General features: G+C 39.7%; 1 protein-coding gene across 3 annotated transcripts in view; it reads right to left on the bottom strand.

The window, feature by feature from the left end:
* KLHL8 (kelch like family member 8) overlaps positions 1-22,428 on the bottom strand; it is a 204,553-nt gene that overhangs the window by 165,071 nt on the left and 17,054 nt on the right. For all 3 annotated transcript variants that reach the window (XM_053703373.1, XM_053703372.1, XM_053703374.1), the window contains exon 3: positions 17,097-17,645. In XM_053703373.1, the coding sequence (XP_053559348.1) occupies positions 17,097-17,645 (549 nt within the window). The remainder of the gene's footprint in view (positions 1-17,096; positions 17,646-22,428) is intronic.

The raw sequence follows: 22,428 nt of genomic DNA, 5'->3' as shown, positions 1-22,428 counted from the left end.
ATCTACTGCCTGGGAAAAAAAATAGCACTCACCGGTACCATATAAAATAAAAAAGTCTTGCTTGAAGAAAATAAAAAACTATTTTATCACCTCTTTAACTTTACCTCTTCCTATTACTTAGTATAGACAAAGAGAATAACTGGAGAGAAGGGAGGAACTATATATACAGCTCTGCTGTGGTGCTCTTTGCCACTTCCTGTTAGCAGGAGGATAATATCACACAAGGATGAATCCGTGGACTGGTCGTATCTAGTAGAAGACACATACATACATACATACATCACTTAAATCAAAGAGCTCAGTGATTACACATTGGGACAAATACAGGAGGGTTTAACCATATGCTGCTTTCCATGTAGGAGTTAAAGGAAAAGAATATAGCACAAGAAAAACAAAAATGGTCTAGGACAGGTAGGGATTTATAGCAAGGATTTAATTTAGAAATAGTTTAGTGAAGTTAAATAAATAAAAATCCTCCAAAAACACTAAGCAATTCTGTACACATTTAGAGGGACACTTATCTGAAGCGGAGTCCTGTGCAATGTCTGAAACTGCTGCTGACCGTACTGAAGGGGGGACTGAAGACACAGCACTGCCTGCCACTGGTTTTGAATTAGTGAAGGTTCAGATTCCTAAGGAAGAGCCACAGCAAGAGAGGGAGGGCATAAGGCTACCAGCAGCTGACCTTAGACCTTTCACACTCTAAGTTGAATTCAGAGCTAGGAGACTGGCACTCGCAGCCCGTGTGTGTGAGACAGGAATGATTTCCAGCTAAAGCAATCCCCTGCTCTTCAACTGCATGGATGAAATGGGGTATGTACAGCTGTGCTCCAATTGAAGTGATGGTGTTACGGTGCTCAATAATAAGACAGTCACAGCTCTCTGGGGGTGGGGGCAGCCAGTGAGAGACAGAGGGAGGCTGGCCTGGGAGCCGGGAGGGGAACTTACCAGCTATTCCTAATAGCAAGCTAAGCTAAAGCAACTCTCTCCCTAATGCGCAGCAGCGCATACTTTGGAATCGCAGGAAAATGAAACTGCTTCCTCCCTCGCTAACTGCCAGTCTCTGACTGCTCTGACTTCCGCTGCCCACAACACTTGCGCAGTGACACTTTTAAGACTATCAAAAAAACAAACAAAAAAAAAAAACAAAAAAAAAAAAAAACACCTGCTCCACTGCCCTGTCAACCCGCCCCTAGAAATGGCCCTGCCAGTTTATTTTTCGAACTTTGAGGAACCAATTTAAAGACCGAATAAAAAAAAAAAAAAAAAAATTATATTTATAAAAAGGACATTAGATTTTTCTAAAGTTTATGCTTACCTGATACATTAACTTCCTTTAGGATGGTGAAAAAACAAACTTATGTAAGAATTTACCTGATAAATTCATTTCTTTCATATTGGCAAGAGTCCATGAGCAAGTGACGTATGGGATATACAATCCTACCAGGAGGGGCAAAGTTTCCCAAACCTCAAAATGCCTATAAAATAAACTGAATTGTGGGTGTGGTGAGGGGTGTATTTTATAGGCATTTTGAAGTTTGGGAAACTTTGCCCCTCCTGGTAGGATTGTATATCCCATACGTCACTTGCTCATGGACTCTTGCCAATATGAAAGAAATAAATTTATCAGGTAAATTTTTGTGCAATTAAATTAGTGATGAATGAATGGATCCATATGACTTTGAAATAAGGGAAGGCAAAGAGTTTTTCCAATTATTAAATTTCTTCAATGTGTTAAGTCTCACAAATATTCTTCAGCAGATACCGGTAAATGCTACTTTAAAGTCTCTTTTATCAAAATAGAGTCAATGTAATTTCTTGTTTTAACGGAGTCTTACTTGTTGTGTTTTGTTTATGGGAAAAAACAAATAATCCTGGATTCACATCGGCTCCAATGTGTCCTCTGTGTCTTTGTCTGTACAAGCGTATTTCTCACGCCTGGCAGAAATGAGCTCAAGCTGCAATCAGGTTGGTCTTTCACAATCTTCAGTCACCTGTCACAACAGTGACTCTAATAGACAAAGACACAGAGGACACATTGGAGCCGATGTGAATCCAGGATTATATGTTTTTTCCCATAAACAAAACACAACAAGTAAGACTCCGTTAAAACATTTACCGGTATCTGCTGAAGAATATTTGTGAGACTTAACACATTGAAGAAATTTAATGATTGGAAAAACTCTTTGCCTTCCCTTATTTCAAAGTCATATGGATCCATTCATTCATCACTAATTTAATTGCACAAAAAGTTCCAGATACCCATATCTGTGAAAAGTAGTAATCACATAAGATAGCCTGCCCTTTCAAGGATTGTTTTTTATATATTTCTAAAGTGTATTAATTTTTTACTGTTATCAATTTGAGAATATTATTTATCCAGTATTTATAAATTTATAAATATATTTATTTTTGAATCAGTGTTGGATATTGCTCGAATGGTTCCCTGTTGGTTACTGATGCAATATACTGACTCTTTTTTTAAAAAATAAGATATATTTAGAAATAAAAATTTATTTTGAATTTTTAAGATAATTAGATAGATTTATATTATTTAGTTTTAGTTAGACTGGCCAGTCTTTATATGATTCATTTTTTATGCACGAATTTACATTTTAATATAATTGAGGGACATTCTATTGAATAAATATTATATTGATTTAACCATATCTTTGCATAGTCATTCATGAAGTCTTAAAAATACATTTATTCATACTACTATATATTAAGGTTCGAATATATTTTAGAACTGTAGAATCCACTTTTAGACTTTTCTATTTTCCCCATCTAAAGGTTAATAGTCACAGGGGCAACCACGCTTTCTTTATTGTCTCCTTAACATAGTATTAATCACCGAGTCAGAGAAATCTCTATGACTTAGTACTAAGCGTTCAATTTCCATACATTCAAATTTAAGGATTTGAGATCCTGATGGAAAAACGGACCTTGAGACAGTACGTCCGGCCTTAACGGAAATGGCCAAGGTTGGCAACTAGACATCCTAACAAGATCCGCATATCAAAACCTGTGTGGCCATGCTGGAGCCACCAGCAACACAAACTATTGTTCCATGATGATTTTGGAGATCACTCTTGGAAGAAGAGCTAGAGGCGGGAAAATGTAAGCAGGATGATAACACCAAGGAAGTGTCAGCGCATCCACTTCTTCCGCCTGAACATCCCTGGACCTGGACAGGTATCTGGGATGTTTCTTGTTTAGATGAGAGGCCATCAGATCTATCTCTGGAAGACCCCACATCTCAACAATCTGAGAAAACACATCTGGATGGAGAGACCACTCCCCCGGATGTAAAGTCTGACGGCTGATATAATACGCCTCCCAATTGTCTACACCTGGGATATGCACCGCAGAGATTAGACAGGAGCTGGATTCCGCCCAAGCAAGTATCCAAATGAACGGTTCTCTCTTCAACAGAGGCCAAAACTGAAGAGCTCTGGGAATTGCAGAGTTTTAAAATATTGATTGGTAATCTCGCCTCTTGAGATTTCCAAACCCTTTGTGCTGTCAGAGATCCCCAAACAGCTCCCCAACCTGAAAGACTTGCGTTTGTAGTGATCACAGTCCAGGTTGGCCGAACAAAGGAAGCCCCTTGAACTAAACGCTGGTGATTTAACCACCACGTCAGAGAGTGTCGAACATTGGGATTTAAGGCTATTAATTGTGATATCTTTGTATAATCCCTGCACCATTGATTCAGCATACAAAGCTGGAGAGGTCTCATGTGAAAACGAGCAAAAGGAATCGCGTCCGATGCTGCAGTCATGAGACCTAAAACTTCTATGCACATAGCCACTGAAGGGAATGACTGAGACTGAAGGTGCCGACAGGCTGCAACCAACTTCAAACGTCTCTTGTCTGTTAGAGACAGAGTCATGGACACTGAATCTACCTGGAAACCTAAAAAGGTAACTCTTGTCTGAGGAATCAAGAAACTTTTTGGTAAATTGATCCTCCAACCATGTCTTTGAAGAAACAACACTAGTTGATTCGTGCGAGATTCTGCAGAACGTAAAGACTGAGCTAGTACCAAGATATCGTCCAAATAAGGAAACACCGCAATACCATGCTCTCAGAGAGTAGGGCACCTAGAACCTTTGAAAAGATTATTGGAGCTGTTGCTAGGCCAAATGGAAGAGCAACAAAATTGGTAATGCTTGTCTAGAAAAGAGAATCTCAGGAACTGATAATGTTCTGGATGAATCGGAATATGAAGGTAAGCATCCTGCAAGTCTATTGTAGACATATAATGTCCTTGCTGAACAAAAGGCAGAATAGTCCTTATAGTCACCATCTTGAAAGTTGGTACTCTTACATAATGATTCAAAATTTTCAGATCCAGGACTGGTCTGAATGAATTTTCCTTCTTTGGGACAATGAATAGATTTGAATAAAACCCCAGACCGTGTTCCTGAAACAGAACGGGCATGATTACCCCTGAAGACTCCAAGTCTGAAACACACTTCAGGAAAACCTGAGCTTTTACTGGATTTGCTGGGATACGCGAGAAAAAAAAAAAAATCTCACAGGAGGTCTTACTCTGAATCCTATTTGATACCCTTGAGAGACAATGCTCTGAATCCATTGATTTTGGACAGAATATATCCAAATATCCTTGAAAAACCTTAATCTGCCCCCTACCAGCTGAGCTGGAATGAGGGCCGCACCTTCATGCGGACTTAGGGGCTGACTTTGGTTTCTTAAAAGGCTTGGATTTATTCCAATTTGAGGAAGGCTTCCAATTGGAAACAGATGTCTTGGGGGAAGGATTAGATTTTTGTTCCTTATTTTGACGAAAGGAACGAAAACGGTTAAAAAGTCTTAGATTTACCCTTAGGTTTTTTATCCTGAGGCAGAAAAACTCCCTTTCCTCCAGTAACAGTTGAAAAAGAATCCAACTGAGAACCAAATAAATTATTACCTTGGAAAGAAATATAGTAATCTAGATTTAGATGTCATATCAGCATTTCAAGATTTAAGCCACAAAGCTCTTCTAGCTAAAATAGCTAAAGACATGGATCAATGCTAGATGTCAGAATTCAATTCCTGTTGCGCTAAATTCTCCAACCAAAAAGTTGATGCAGCCGCAACATCAGCCAAAGAAATTGCAGGTCTGAGAAGATGACCTGAATATAAATAGGCTTTCCTTAGATAGGATTCAAGTTCCCCATCTAAAGGATCTTTAAAAGAAGTACTATCTTCCATAGGAATAGTGGTACGTCTAGCAAGAGCAGAAATAGCCCCATCAACTTTGGGGATCTTTTCCCAGAACTCTATAGAAATTGCTGGTAAAGGATACAATTTTTTAAACCTTGAAGAAGGAATAAAAGGAGTACCTGGCTTATTCCATTCCTTAGAAATCATATCAGAAATAGCATCAGGAATAGGAAAAACCTCTGGAGTAACCACAGGAGGTTTAAAAACAGCATTTAAATGTTTTCTAGTCTTAATGTCAAGAGGACTAGCTTCCTCAATATCCAAAGTAATTACTTCTTTTAACAAAGAACGCATATACTCTATTTTAAACAAATAAGTAGATTTGTCAGTGTCAATATCTGAGAAAGGATCTTCTGAATCAGATAGATCCTCATCAGTGGAGTATAAATCATTATGTTGTCGGTCATTTGAAATTTCATCAACTATGAGAAGTTTTAAAAGACATTTTACGTTTATTAGAAGGCAGAAATGCAGACAAAGCCTTCTGAATAGAATCAGAAACAAATTCTTTAAAATTCATAGGTATACCATGTACATTAGAAGTTGAAGGAACTGCAACTGGCAATGTACTATTACTGATGGATACATTCTCTGCATGTAAAAGTTTATCATGACAACTATTACAAATGACATTCGGAGATCTAATTTCCACAATCTTACAACAAATGCACTTTGCTTTGGTAGAACCGATGTCAGACAGCAAAGTTCCAACAGATACTTCTGAGACATCTTGCAAAATGTAAAAGAAAAAACAACATATAAAGCAAAATTATAAATTTCCTTATATGACAGTTTCAGGAATGGGGAAAAAATGCAAATAGCATAGCCCTTTGACATAGAAAAAAAGGCAAGAGTCAAATAGCAATGGGGTAATTAATGAAAAATTTGGCGGCAAGTATGACGCACAACGTAACTGAAATTTTTTTTGCCGCTAACATCCGGAATGACACACTTGTGTCACTAACGACGCAACCCTGTGTAAGACTTGGCGTCAACTAAGACGCCGGAAATGACGAGCCTGCGTCAACGGATGTACTTTGGCGCCAAAAAATTATTGCATCAAGAATGACGCAATAAAGTCTAGCATTTGGCGCACCCGTGGGCCTAGTACTGCCTGCAATTTGCAAGAAAAATGTAGTCAATCAGAAAAAAAAGACTAAACCCAGGTTAAAAAATAAATAAATAAATAAAAAAAAAAAAAAAAAATTCTTAAAATGTTAATTTTCCCCAAATATGAAACGGACAGTCTGCACAAGGAAATACATGAACCTGACTCATGGCAAATATAAGTACAATACATATATTTAGAACTTTATATAAATGCATAAAGTGCCAAACCATAGCTGGGGTGTCTTAAGTAATAAAAACATACTTACCAAAAGACACCCATCCACATATAGCAGATAACTGTTTCAGTACTGGTTTGGCTATCAGTAGAGGTAATGGTATATGAGAGTATATCGTCGATCTGAAAAGGGAGGTAGGAGATGAATCTCTACGACCGATAACAGAGAACCTATGAAATAGACCCCATTAGGGAAATCATTGCATTCAATAGGCGATACTCCCTTCACATCCCTCTGACATTCGCTGTACTCAGAGGAATCGGCTTCAACCATGCTGAGAAGCGCATATCAACGTAGAAATCTTAGCACAAACTTACTTCACCACCTCCATAGGAGGCCAAGTTTGTAAAAACTGAATTGTGGGTGTGGTGAGGGGTGTATTTATAGGCATTTTGAGGTTTGGGAAACTTTGCCCCTCCTGGTAGGATTGTATATCCCATACGTCACTAGCTCATGGACTCTTGCCAATTACATGAAAGAAAGGTCATTCTCTGGCTACTAGGAAGAGGCAAACAAAACTACACTCCAGAGCTTTGAGCTTCACTATCTCCTCCCTCATTATAGACTCTTCTTGTATCTATTTATTTCTGCTTTGACACATGGGAAAAGAAACGAGACAGGAAAGGACAAAGAGGGGCAAAAAAGTAACAAGTTATGCTGCGAGCAGTATTAAAGCAAAGGGCTTGCTCATGGACTCACAAACCTGGAAATCAGATAAGCATACATTTTCATCGGCTGGTGAGAGTCCACAAGATCATCATATGAAGGCTCCTATACCCAAGCAGTGGAGTCTACAAGATCATCATAAATAGGGCTGGACTTATACAGGAAGGCAGACTTTACTTGTCAGGCACAATGGCTCACAGTACTTTCTTGCCCAAAGCTGACTCAGCCAAAGTCAAAATGAAGAAATTAGCAAAAAGTATGCAAGGAAGACAGCATCAAAATTGAGACTCAAAGGAGGTGTTGCCAGACAAATAACTGGCCTTAGGGGAAATAAATGCCTGATCTAGGGTTACCACCCTCGGCCATATTTCCTGGACACTTATGAGTTACACATGCTGGAAGGTGTGCAGGGAGGAACATGAATAGTGCTGTCCAGGGTCACCATTTTTGTGCTATCCAGAAGCACAATGTATGTTCTTCCCTGTACACCATGCAGCATGTGTAATTCATAAGTGTCCAGGAAAACATGGCCGAGGTGGCAACCCTAGCCTGATCAGGTCTGAATATCAGTAAACATATCACTTTTCAGAACAGATAAGGCCAAATTTGACCTCTCAGAGAATCTGCAGACACAACTTTCTCCAAAATCCTCAAACACCATAGAATCCAAAAGGAATTCTATTAGTACACTCAACGCACACTATGAGTATGACTACAAGAGATGCGCATCCACCATTTTTGGCAACACTTTTTCTATGTGTAACATTTTCTGATTGGTTGAAATATGGTTTATAAAACATGGTGATAGGTGTCTATTTACATAGGACTAAGCACCTGTAGCAGCCACAAAACACGTCAGAAGGGAATATCCCTTCCTAAGATATGCCTTTGTATTTAAGATACAATAAAAACTTGCTTTTATTATATTAACATGAGTGCTGCTTCATTTTATTTATGCTATTTCATATTTTTTGACGGTTTGTTTCAACCATCACAGCATAACACCTTACTAACCCCAGATCCCCTGTATCCAGATTTATATACACCATGCGTGCCTTTAGCAGCATAACCTACTGCTTAGACATGAACGGACCCTCATGTAGTAATGGGACTGCCAAAGTGCCAATGGTTCCCATCTTGAAGGATGGAATCTTCTTTAGATTCAGAATCGGCCAATAAGACAGCAGGGTAAAATAAGAAGCCTGCCAGCTGAAAGACTGCCCATGAAAGGCAAGCTTCCTATCCATGGGATCTTTGAAAGAGGTGCAGTATGGAGATGACTATGTTGAACTTTGTTATAGTCTCTCAGACTTCTAGGGTAGCAATGGGTAAAGAAAACATGGCTTTAAAAGTTAGCTGAAGGAACAAAGGGAATGCCCTTTTTGTTCTATTACTATCCAAATCCCAGCAGCATTAGAAATAGGGAAAAAAGGTGGGCTGTTTTAGTGCATGCTTCAAAAATCGTATCAAGAACTTTAGCAGAAGCCTTAATAGGGTTGGGATCCGCCGTACTTCATTTAAAGTGATGGTAAATCCTATATGTTTCAAAAATGCTAGATTTACCATCACTAAAAATAAAATAGGATCAGTGATCACTTTGAAGAAAAAAAAAAAAAAAAAAGAAGTGTTCTAAACAACCTTTCTGTTCTGCAGCCTCCTCCCTAAACTCAGCGGCTCCAGCCCCCTACGGCACAGTGCTCTTTTTTCAATGAGGTGACGTTTCCACCTCTATACCAATAACTGTGCTAGGAGTACGGCACTGTATTGGATTGTAGCATGGCTACTGGTTTACAGGTGGAAAGATCACCTAATTGAAAAGGGGGGGGGGGGAAAAAAAAAAAAAAAAAAGGGCTGTGCTGTGGGTGGCAGGAGCCAATGAGTTTAGTGAGGAAGCCGCTGCACAGAAAGGGTAAGTTTAGTAAACATTTTTTAATTTAACAGCATTGGTTATGCTAAACTGGTGAATAGGTAATAAAGAGATTATCTATATTTTAACTCCTTAACGACCAAGGACGTGTCAGGCACATCATACAAAAAAAAAAACAAAAAAAAAAAACAGAATTTATGCTTACCTGATAAATTACTTTCTCTTACAGGTGTATTCAGTCCACTGATTCATCCTTACTTGTGGGATATTCTCAATCCCTACAGGAAGTGGCAAAGAGAGCACACAGCAAAGCTGTCCATATAGCTCCTCTCAGGGTCCGCCCCCCCAGTCATTCGACCGACAGTTAGGAGAAAAAGGAGAACCATAGGGTGCAGTGGTGACTGTAGTTATTGTAAATTATTTGAACCTGACTTAAATATCAGGGCGGGCCGTGGACTGAATACACCTGTAAGAGAAAGTAATTTATCAGGTAAGCATAAATTCTGTATTCTCTTACTTGGTGTATTCAGTCCACGGATTCATCCTTACTTGTGGGATACCAATAGGACATGGATGAAGGGAGGGAACAAGTCAGGTAACCTAAACGGAAGGCACCACTGCTTGCAAAACCTGTCTCCCAAAAATAGCCTCCGAAGAAGCAAAAGTATCGAATTTATAACATTTGGCGAATGTATGCAGTGAAGACCAAGTTGCTGCCTTACAAATCTGTTCAACAGAAGCCTCATTCTTGAAAGCCCATGTGGAAGCCACAGCTCTGGTGGAATGAGCTGTAAGTCGTTCAGGAGGCTGCTTACCAGCAGTCTCATAAGCCAATCGGATGATGCTTTTCAGCCAGAATGAAAGAGGTAGCAGTCGCTTTCTGACCTCTCCTCTTACCAGAATACACAACAAACAAGGATGATGTTTGTCTGAAATCTTTAGTTGCTTTTAAATAGAACTTTAAAGCACGAACCACATCAAGATTGTGCAACAGTCGTTCCGTCTTAGAAACTGGATTAGGGCACAGAGAAGGAACAATGATTTCCTGGTTAATATTCTTATTAGAAACCACCTTTGGAAGGAAACCAGGTTTAGTACGCAAAACAACCTTATCTGCATGGAACACCAGATAGGGTGAATCACACTGCAAAGCAGACAATTATGAAACTCTTCGAGCAGAAGAAATAGCTACTAAAAACAAAACTTTCCAAGATAATAACTTGATATCTATGGAATGTAAAGGTTCAAACGGAACCCCTTGAAGAACTGAAAAAACTAAATTTAGACTCCATGGAGGAGCCACAGGTCTGTAGACAGGCTTGATTCTAACTAGGGCCTGTGCAAACGCCTGAACGTCTGGTACAGCTGCCAGACGCTTGTGTAACAGAATAGACAGAGCAGATATCTGTCCCTTTAAGGAACTAGCTGACAGACCTTTCTCCAAACCTTCTTGGAGAAAAGACAATATCCTTGGAATCCTAACCTTACTCCACGAGTAACCCTTGGATTCACACCAACAAAGATATTTCCGCCATATCTTATGGTAAATTTTCCTGGTGACAGGCTTTCGGGCCTGTATCAGAGTATCTATAACTGAATCAGAGAAACCCCGCTTAGCTAGGATTAAGCGTTCAATCTCCAAGCAGTCAGTTGCAGAGAAACTAGATTTGGATGCTTGAAAGGACCCTGGATTAGAAGATCCTGCCTCGATGGCAGTTTCCATGGTGGGACCGATGACATGTCCACTAGGTCTGCATACCAAGTCCTGCGTGGCCACGCAGGCGCTATCAGAATTACCGAAGCCTTCTCCTGTTTGATTCTGGCTATTAGCCGAGGGAGAAGAGGAAACGGGGGAAAGACATAATCTAGACTGAATGACCAAGGCGCTATTAATGCATTTATCAATGCCGCCTTGGGATCCCTGGATCTGGATCCGTAAAGGGGAAGTTTGGTGTTCTGACGGGACGCCATCAGATCCAACTCTGGAATGCCCCAAAGCTGGGTCAGCTGAGCAAAAACCTCCGGGTGGAGTTCCCACTCCCCTGGATGGAAAGTCTGACGACTTTCCATCCTACTACTCCTGGGATGTGAATTGCAGATAGATGGCAGGAGTGATCCTCCGCCCATTTGATAATCTTGGATACTTCCTTCATCGCTAGGGAACTCTTTGTTCCTCCCTGATGATTGATATACACCGCAGTCGTGATGTTGTCCGACTGAAATCTGATGAATTTGGCCTCTGCAAGTTGAGGCCACGCCTGGAGCGTGTTGAATATCGCTCTCAGCTCCAAAATGTTTATCGGGAGAAGAGATTCTTCCCGAGACCATAGTCCCTGAGCCTTCAGGGAGTTCCAGACCGCACCCCAGCCTACCAGACTGGCATCGGTCGTGACAATGATCCACTCCGGTCTGCGGAAACTCATTCCCTGAGACAGGTGATCTTGAGACAACCACCAGAGAAGAGAGTCTCTGGTTTTTTGATCTGTGTAATCTCCATTCCACTGTTTGAGCATGCACAGCTGCAGTGGCCTGAGATGGATTCGGGCGAAAGGGACTACGTCCATTGCCGCAACCATTAAACCAATTACTTCCATGCACTGAGCCACGGAAGGCAGAGGAATGGAGTGAAGAACTCGGCAAGTATTCAGCAGTTTCGACTTCCTGACCTCTGTCAGAAAGATTTTCATTTCTACCGAGTCTATTAGTGTTCCCAGGAAGGGAACCCTTGTAAGCAGGGACAGAGAACTTTTTTCTACGTTCACCTTCCACCCGTGAGACCATAGAAAGGCCAGAACAATGTCCGTATGAGCCTTGGCTCTGTGGAAAGACGACGCCTGTATTAATATGTCGTCTAGGTAAGGTGCTACTGCAATGCTACCGCGGTCTTAGCACCGCCAGAAGGGACCCTAGCACCTTTGTGAAAATTCTGGGAGCAGTGGCCAACCCGAAAGGAAGGGCCACGAACTGGTAATGTTTGTCCAGAAAGGCGAACCTTAGGAACTGATGGTGATCTTTGTGGATAGGAATATGTAGGTACGCATCCTTTAGATCCACGGTAGTCATATATTGACCTTCCTGGATCATCGGCAAGATTGTCCGAATGGTTTCCATCTTGAAAGACGGAACTCTGAGGAATTTGTTTAGAATCTTTAGATCCAGGATTGGCCTGAAAGTTCCCTCCTTTTTGGGAACTACGAACAGGTTGGAGTAAAAGCCCAGATCTTGTTCTGCAATTGGAACTGGGTGTATTACTCCCATTTATAGGAGATCTTCTACACAGCGTAAGAACACCTGTTTCTTTGTTTGGTCTGAAGACAAACGAGAACTGTGGAACCTTCCCCTTGGGGGAGAATCCTTGAATTCTAGAAGGTACCCCTGAGCAACTATTTCTAATGCCCAGGGATACGGAACGTCTCTTGCCCAAGCCTGAGCAAAGAGAGAAAGTCTGCCCCCTACTAGATCCGGTCCCGGATCGGGGGCTACCCCTTCATGCTGTCTTGGTAGCAGGAGCAGGCTTCTTGGCCTGTTTACCCTTATTCCAGCCCTGCAGGTGTTTCCAGGTTGCTTTGGGCTGGGAAGCGTTATCTTGCTTTGCGACAGCAGAGGTTGCAGCAGGTCCGCTCCTGAAGTTGCGAAAGGAGCGAAAATTAGCCTTGTTTTTGGCCTTAAACGGCCTATCTTGTGGAAGCTCTGGGCCGAAAAGGGTCTTCCCCTTGAAGGGAATATTTAACAGTTTAGTTTTGGACGACATCTGCCGACCATGATTTGAGCCAAAGCGCTCTTCGCGCCATGATGGCAAAACCTGAGTTTTTCGCCGCTAGTTTAGCTAACTGGAAAGCGGCATCAGTGATAAAAGAATTAGCCAGCTTTAGAGCATGAATTCTATCCATGACCTCATCGTATGAAGTCTCCCTCTGGAGCGACTCCTTCAGGGCCTCGAACCAAAAAGCCGCTGCAGTAGTTACAGGAATTATGCAGGCAATTGGTTGAAGTAGAAAACCTTGCTGAACAAAAATTTTCTTCAGCAATCCTTCCAATTTTTTATCCATAGGATCTTTGAAAGCACAACTGTCCTCTATTGGTATAGTTGTACGCTTAGCAAGTGTTGAAACAGCCCCCTCTACCTTAGGGACCGTCTGCCACTCGTCCCGCCTGGGGTCGTTTATGGGGAACATTTTCTTAAAGATAGGGGGGGAACAAAGGGTACACCTGGTCTCTCCCACTCCCTAGTCACAATATCCGCCACCCTCTTTGGGATCGGAAATGCCTCAGTGTAAACAGGGACCTCTAAAAACCTGTCCATCTTACACAATTTTTCTGGGACCACCATGGGGTCACAATCATCCAGCGTAGCTAAAACCTCCTTAAGCAGTACGCGGAGGTGTTCCAGCTTAAATTTAAACGCTAAGGAATCTGAATCTGCCCGCTGAGAAACTTTTCCTTTATCAGAAATTTCACCCTCAGACAGACCTTCACTCACTGCTACTTCTGAGTTTTGTGAGGGTACTACAGATAAATTATCCACAGCGTCTGATTGCTCATCCTCTGTATTTAAAACTGAGCTATCGCGCTTTCTTGGAAAAACTGGCAGTTTGGATAAAAATGCTGCAAGGGAATTATCCATAACTGCTGCTAATTGTTATAAAGTAATAGGGACCAATACGCTAGAGGTACTAGGCATCGCTTACGCGGGCGTAACTGGTGTAGACACATGGGGGGAGGAAGAAGGACTATCCTCATTACCCTCCGTTAAGTAATCATCTTGGGCAGCATCTTTAATTGTCACTGGATGATCTTTAAAATGCTTAGATGTTTTTGCACACTTTAAACAAATGTAATGGGGGTACTGCCATGGCTTTTGAACATAAAGAACAAGGTCTATCTGAAGGCTCAGACATGTTTGACAGACTCAGACAATACTAAAATATTGAAAAAAATACTTTATGAAAAAACGTTACTGTCTCTTTAAATAATAAAAGGCACACACTTTACCAAATCATCAAAAAACATGCGATCTTAATAAAATTTTCACCACATGATCCTAATGGCTTGAAATGATTGCACACAAATTTTCAAATCATTTAACCCCTTAATGCCCAAACCGGAGCAAAATGAAGTAAACACCCGGTTTAACCCACTACAGTACGATGCCACAGTCTTTGCTTTGGCTTTACCTTCCTTTAGGGTTAATTGCAGGTGTAAATTAAGCCTCCCTGAAGTCCTCCTGTACTCTTAAGGCTCTGCACATGAAGCTGCATGGAGCGTGTGTTGCAAATCAACTGCGCATTGAGGCGCGAAAATGAGGCCCCCTCCTTGGAGTTATGGGGCCTTTCTGAGTCAGATTAGCTGTTTACAAAATGCCAGGCGTAAAAAAGTCCCCAAAAAGTGTTTCCAACGCCTAAAAACGCTTAATAAATATAAGATTACCTTAATAAAGTAATCGATTTAGCCCATCACAGGGTCTGTCAGTATTAAAGCCCTTAACTGAAGCCATCATCTTATACTGTGTCTCATAAATTGCTTACCTTCCTTCATGGGATATCTGTTCAGTCTTCTAGCACTACCAAGTCTTGTTAGAAAAAAAATGACTGAACATACCTTAAGCAGTATAAGCCCTGCAAACTGTTCCCCCCAACTGAAGTTCTCCGGTACTCAACAGTCCCTGTGTGGGAACAGCAATGGATTTTAGTTACAACATGCTAAAATCTTTTTCCTCTCAGCAGAAATCTTCATCACTTTCTGCCTCAGAGTAAATAGTACAAACCGGCACTATTTTAAAACAACAAACTCTTGATTGAAGAATAAAAACTACAAATCTAACACCACATACTCTTTACCCTCCCATGGAGATGCTACTTGTTAGAGCGGCAAAGAGAATGACTGGGGGGGGCGGAGCCTGAGGGGAGCTATATGGACAGCTTTGCTGTGTGCTCTCTTTGCCACTTCCTGTAGGGATTGAGAATATCCCACAAGTAAGGATGAATCCGTGGACTGAATACACCAAGTAAGAGAAATATACAGTTAGTGACCAAGGACGTGCCCAACACGTCCTCTGGAGTTTCAAGCACTGGAAGCGATGGTGATCGCTTCCAAGTGCTTTCGGGGTATTGCAGTGATGCCTCGATATTGAGGCATCACTGCAATACCCTTTTTTACCCACCTGTATTGGCCATCGTTGGTGGGTGGGAGCTGTAGGAGGGAGGTGGGTGGGCGGCCCATCGTTAGTTTCTCATCCGGATCTAGTTACTCACTAGTGTGCGCATTGCTGTGGGGGGTGGGGGGTATATTTATATTACGAATGTATGGGAAGCAGCTACACTACAGAAAATGGTTTATTATATATAAAAATATAAAAACATTTTTTTGGCAAAATTAGGTACTGGCAGTACCCAAGAAGGCAGAAAATAGGTTTAGGGGGGAGGGTTAGAGATGTATGGGGAGGGGGGAGATTCACTGCAGACTAAATAAAAAAAAAAAAAAAAAAAAAAAAAAAAAAAAGATAATAAATGCCATTTTAGTACTGGCAGACTTTCTGCCAGTACTTAAGATGGCAGTGACAAGTGTGGGGGAGGGCAGTCAGGGAGGGATCAGAGGGTGGGATGAGTCAGGTGGGAGGCTGATCTCTACACTAAAGCAAAAATTAACTTAATTAACCCCTTAACTGCTGGGCATAATACAAGTGTGGTGCACAGCGGCATTTAGCAGCCTTTTAATAACCAAAAAGCAATGTCAAAGCCATATGTCTGCTATTTCTGAAGAAAGGGGATCCCAGAGAATCATTTACAACCATGTGTGCCATAATTGCACAAGATGTTTGTAAATAATTTTAGTGAGAAACCTAAAGTTTGTGAAAAAGTGAACAATTTTTTTTTATTTGATCGCATTTGGCGGTGAAATGGTGGCATGAAATATACAAAAATGGGCCTATATTAATACTTTGGGTTGTTTACTAAAACACACATACACACATCAAGGGATATTCAGGGATTCCTGACAGATATCAGTGTAACTATCGCTAAAAAAAATTTTTTGGGGGGGGGGGGGGTGGTATGGAAATAGCAAAGTGCTACTTGTATTTATTGCCCTATAACTTGCACCAAAAAAAAAAAAAAAGCAAAGAACATGTAACATTGGGCATTTCTAGACTCAGGACAAAATTTAGAAACTTTTTAGCATGGGTGTGTTTTGGTGGTTGTAGATGTGTAACAGATTTTGGGGGTCAACGTTAGAAAAAGTGTGTTTTTCCATTTTTTCATCATATTTTATATATAAAAAGAAAATTATTAAATTATAAGATATGATGAAAATAATGGTATCTTTAGAAAGTCCATTTAATGGCAAGAAAAATCGTATAGAATATATGTGGATACAGTAAATGAGTAAGAGGAAAATTACAGCTAAACAAACACTGCAGAAATGTAAAAATAGCCTTGGTCCAAAATGGTCAGAAAATGGAAAAGTGCTGTGGTCACTAAGGGGTTAAATAAAAAAGGTTTTCAAGTAGACTGTCATTTTAATCTCTTCTACACCCCACTGGGAGTGTAATTTCTTCTGATGGCTGTGTTTACATAGCTTGTCAATATCCTTTAAACTTTCAGCATAGTTAAAGATACCACAGGCTACATTCACCATTTCAAATACTGAAATAAGGGTAAAGGAGCTACTTGTAAACCATTTAATACACTCCAGGAGGTTAAATGGATCACTAGAAAGAAGTTAAAGTGGAGAAAACTATTGGGTAAATTGTACCTATAAAATGTTTAAACAAATGTTTGCTGTAATCAAAAGTAACAATTGTCATTTATTCAATGGCTTCATAATAGTATGGCACCTGACTCTTCAGGATTTAGCAAAATGCAAGTGTTGGCTGAAGTATCTTGTACAGGCAAAAAACACCCATCAAATATGCTTAACAATGACTATTATATGTAAAAATGTGTTAAAAGAAAATTAGCAAGCAAAAACTATTGTAACTTTCCTACCTGTGAAATGATTTCATCCAGCCATCCATCATGGTGTTGTAGGTTTGCTTGAAGCCACTTAATGGCTGCATTGTACACCTGCTTTTCATTCACAATATTAAGGTCCCCAGAGGAGAGCAATTTGTAGAGGTGTTGGGGTGACATATTAACAAAGTCTTCACACTCTACCACATCTGGGAAATGGTCACAGGCATAGAGGTCAGCCATGTCCATAAGGTCAACTCGATTGTGGCTTTCAGCAAACGCCCTGACAGCCAGACAGTTTGAGGGGTTTAAATGGAGCTTCATGTATTCACAGCAAGCCTTGGCAACCAATTCCACTTGAAGGATGCAGGCAGCATACAAAAGGGGTTGTACATTGTCTACAGTCAAAGTCACCCTGGACGAGTAAGCGAACCTTACTAGGTCTTCTATGGCATCACCATCAAAATCACGGATCTCGATCAGCGTTTGCTTTGCTTCTGCCATATCTGAGAGGAACATGGCACGGAAATACGGGATCACGCATGCTAGTACGAGTTTATGGCATGGGATCAGCTTAGAACCAACCTAAAAGGGAAGTGGTTGAGAAAAATAAAGTTTAGATTTGCAATAGCTGTGTAATATACAGATAAAGCCATTGTTTCTACTGCGGTAACAAATCTTAAGATTTACAAGGGATGTAACATTGTTTTGTTCCTTTCAGCACAAAGAAAAACATTTCAAGGGACATGGAACCTAAAGTTTTTCTTTCCTGATTCAGATAGAGCATACAATTTTTAACAACTTTCCAATTTATTTCTATTTTCAAATTTTTTTTGTTTCCTTTTTATCCTTTGTTGAAAAGAAGAGCACTAGATGGCAGTGCTATTTCCTTCCAGGTAGTGCTCCAGAAATGTGCACATTACTCTAACATATCTCTTAAACAAAGAATAAATATGAGAACAAAACAAGTTTGACAATGGAAATAAATTGGAATTTTTTTTTAAATTGCATTCTCTATCTGAATCATAAAAAATAAATAAAAAATAAAATAGGGTTTTATGTACAAAACACACTTTGTATTTATTTAGCTCTCGGAATAAAGTGAGGGCAATTTCTCAAAATCAATTCATATACTGAAGGATTCATCTACAGCAGTGCTTTCCAAACTGTGTGTCGGGACACACTAGTGTGTCGGCAGCAGTGTGTAGGTGTGTCCCTGCTTCAGCACAATTTTTTTTACATTTTAATTTTTTTATGTTTTGTTTTTTTTTTTTGGTTTCTGACTTTCCGCCTGCCTGCTATGCATATCACATGGTTGACATGTGATTGATACCTAGGGGGTCACAGATCATCTTAACCTATTGTCGCAGCTCAATGGGAACTGAAACTATTCCCATTGGTGGCTTTGGGGGCACATTGGCACCTGACTGCACATGTAGTCTCCTCAATCGGCTCGTGGCTGCATGTGTAGTCAGTGAGTGGGACAGCAGTACGTTTGCCAGCGTGGGCAGTAGTACAATCGGACTCGCCGAGCTCTGAGGGCGGCAGCTTAAACGCTGAGCTGAAGTCAGAAGTCAGTGGGGGTTTTTTGCAGCTAGCTCCCAGTAGTGCATGGCTGTTCCTGCTCTTGATATATGGATAGGAAGGGGAAGCTTAAAAATGCGAGTGTCTAATATCCCACCAAATATTCAGAAACTGTGTTCATCCCATCAACCTCATACATCCCATTAAAATAGTAAGTAACTATTGGTGTTATTAAACTTTTTTTTAATTCTTACACATACATACTGTACTGTTACTTGTAAATACATTTCGTTATTATATAATTTATGTATGTGTCCGTATCTCTTAAAACAAGTTAGTTTAACCTCCTGTTTGCTAGTACAACTGAATCACTGTGTCGCAAAATGATGTAGGTCTAAAAAGTGTGTCACCGACATGAAAAGTTTGGAAAGCTCTGATCTACAGGATCATCAACTACTGCTTTCATAATACAATGACATTTAGATGTTAAAGGGACAGTTTAGTCAAAATTAAACTTTCATGATTCAGATAGGGCATGCACTTTTAAACAACTTTCCAATTTACTTCTATTATCTGATTTGCTCAATTCTTTAGATATCCTTTGTGGAAGAAATAGTAATACACATGTGTGAGCCAATCACACAAGTCCTCTAGGTGCAGCAACCAATCAGCAGCTACTGAGCATATCTAGATATGCTTTTCAGCAAGTGATATCAAGAGAATGAAGCAAATTAGATAATAGAAGTAAATTAGAAAGTTGTTTAAAATGACATGCTCTTTCTAAATCACGAAAGAAAAAAAATTGGCTTTCATGTCCCTTTAAAACACCACAAAAGAAATATTTATCTGAAGTTATTACTACTGCACTACTGGTTCTGAGGAGAACATGGCTGCCGAGCCAGTAATGAGAAACACATGTGTATCTGCTAATCATCAGCCATGTTTAACTCAGAATGAGAAGTGCATTATTGCTCCAAAATTAACTTGTGGGGGTTACATTTACATGCAAGCAACAGAAGGACTTTATATTCATTTAACAATGATGCTGTTTAAATCTTATTGATTAGAATCTATTAAAAAAAGGGACATTAAACACCTCAAAATAGTAATATAAATTGTTTAATTACATGTAGCAGAACAACTTAGCAATATACTAATACTTTATTTTATTCTCCTTTCCTGTAATTTAATTCTGAATATTGTGGGCTTTTCCAATTCATGTTAAACATGCAAGTACAGACACAGCTGTAATCCACAGTCATTGGCTGCACACTCTAGTTAGCCATTCATAACCGTTCCTAATTGGCTTCCGCAGAAAAGGTAACTTAAGTTACAATATGGCGGCGCCCACTGCTCTATGGACATTAATTTTACCCTTATGTTTTCAATATTTAAATAACTAATATAATTGTTAAAAAAAAAATATATGTATAAATTAGTCTCAGGCTTACCTTTGCTCTGAATATATCATTCAAGCAATGTTTTAATTTTAGTGTTTAAAGGGACAGAATACTGTAAAATAGTTTTTCCTTTAATGCGTTTCCCATTACTTTTTTTTACCAGCTGCAGAGTATAAAATGTATGAGAATTTGCTTTTTAAGGTTTGTGTATATGAAGTAGTTAGTTTTGTGTTTTGAAACCACAACCTAATAAAATGGGTTGAACTTGTAGGTATAATCAGATCTCATTACGTTATCACATTGTGTACATATACATGCTTATTTATCTTATATCTGTCCGTAAACCAAAGACCAATAACAACCATGGAAAAAAAAAAAATTGTCCATTAAAACAGCAATATGGAAACCCTATTTTTATTCTTTTAATATGATGCATTACAGAAATGCTATAAAATGACAGGAATTTTACAACATGAACACTAATTAAATGTACTAAAAAGGAAGTACTAAAAACATTAATGGGTTTTGGTCTGGTTTGATATAGTTTTACACACTATTAAGTAATTTTTGTGAAGAAAACAGAGTGCGTCAACTTGGCCACACAATTTACCAGGAAAATATTCAGAGTCTCCAGGCACATCAACTCCCATTAAAAACCTCCAGGCCCAATCGCTCCAACATACGGCACTTATACTCATTAAGTTGTGCGACAACGAGAGCCCCCACCAGTACCACCAGCCGCCTGTTTTTTTGGGCCAGCTTTGCCTTAACAGACCTCTTTATTTCTGATTTTTTATTTTTTTTTTTATATATAGGAGAGGGCATCTTTTTCAACAATTCCTTGTGGCAACACCTCCTGGCATATTTTGTTACAGATCTCTCGTCTAACCTACAATCTGCTGGTAACAGAATTGACTACTTCGTATAACTTTGGTGGATCAAGCAGCGGCCATAATTGTTGGCTTTCAAAACAAAACAAAATATATAAACTGAAATTAAGTTGCACATCGGTTTTATACATGTCGCACAGCATGCTGGTACAACTTTCCCACGATTAAGTTTACATTACGAGAGCAAAATACACTTCAAACATGCACACACCTTAATACAATTAAACACGTCTGTTATGGTTTCAGATTTATCACTCACCTCCGGTCTACGTTTCTAATTTGACGCAAAGATATCCTGCTCCTCTTGATAAATGTAGGCGTTGGATCTTAACACTTATGTCCTCTTCTTTTAGAATCATTGATAAATTGAGACCATTGTGTTTAATCACTACATAGTGGTTCCAAATATAATTCCCACCCAAGATACCCAATCATTGCAGCTGCTGAGCAGGACACGGCCAGTGAGTCAATTAGGAGAATCAGTGGCTTTAAACCACAGTCACTTTCTGCTCAGAACTTACATGGGGTTTGCTTATGTATGGAAATTGGCAATACTATTTTGTTTCGCATTAACATTAAATAAAGGGGGAAAAATGGTTCTCTTATTAGTTGAAAAGCAAGAAGGAGCCGTTTACTATTCAGATTTTGTACCTCGTTTTGCCACTTTCATTGAATTAAAATCTATGCATAATCCAGTTGTAATTCTGCCATTGTAAGAGGATAATTTCCTTTCACTGCTGTTCATCATCCCATGACAGCATCACGAGGATTAACACTACTGTTCGCAGCTTTACTTGGAGACTACACGTAGATGAATTAAAAAGGTAACTTTGATCCTGCACTTGATCCCCTTAACAGTAGGAGCCATCACGTCTATTGTAGTCATGGATTATGACCAGCAACAGAAAATATGTTTGATTATATTCTCATTTTCTAAGCAATTATACATTAGTCATTTTGATCTAAATATCATGCTAAAGCGAACACTGATTTGAGTAATGAATGAGGTTTTCTTGTCAATAATAGGGGGAAAAGCAAACTGTTAGGACTTTGGAATTTAGTTTTTAAAATTGAGACCCTGCTCTCAGACTTTACAAATTATGAACTTTAACCAAGATGATAACGCATTGTCTGGTAATTTAGAAACCAGTTATTCTCCTGAAACTACTCAAGCTTGTGTTATATTTATAACCATGCAAAGTTAGTATCTCAAATACGCAAAATAGCAAGCGGGAAATCCGGCTCCCAAGGGCGCCAAGCCAGATTTACTGCACGGCTATTGGCTAAGAGGTGAAAACGTCACCTCTCTAACAAAACAGCGATCTTAGCAGCTCAGAACGGCGATTGCTTGAAACAATGAAAACGGAGCTTTCTGCATTAAGTGTTATACTTCATGAATTAGAGTCCCCTTTATTTGTTTCAATAGTCAATACTAGAGTTTTCAGAAATGCTAGGATTGACTATTTTTTAAGCAAAACACTATCTGCTACCCTCCTTGGGAAATTAGACAGTTTGCACATAGACATTTGGTTTCTTTGGATACTGTAGCTATTT

The sequence above is a fragment of the Bombina bombina genome, chromosome 2 (genome assembly GCF_027579735.1).
Source record: "Bombina bombina isolate aBomBom1 chromosome 2, aBomBom1.pri, whole genome shotgun sequence".
NCBI classification, from domain to species: Eukaryota; Metazoa; Chordata; class Amphibia; order Anura; family Bombinatoridae; genus Bombina; species Bombina bombina.
This window is presented reverse-complemented; position numbering and strand designations above follow the sequence as displayed.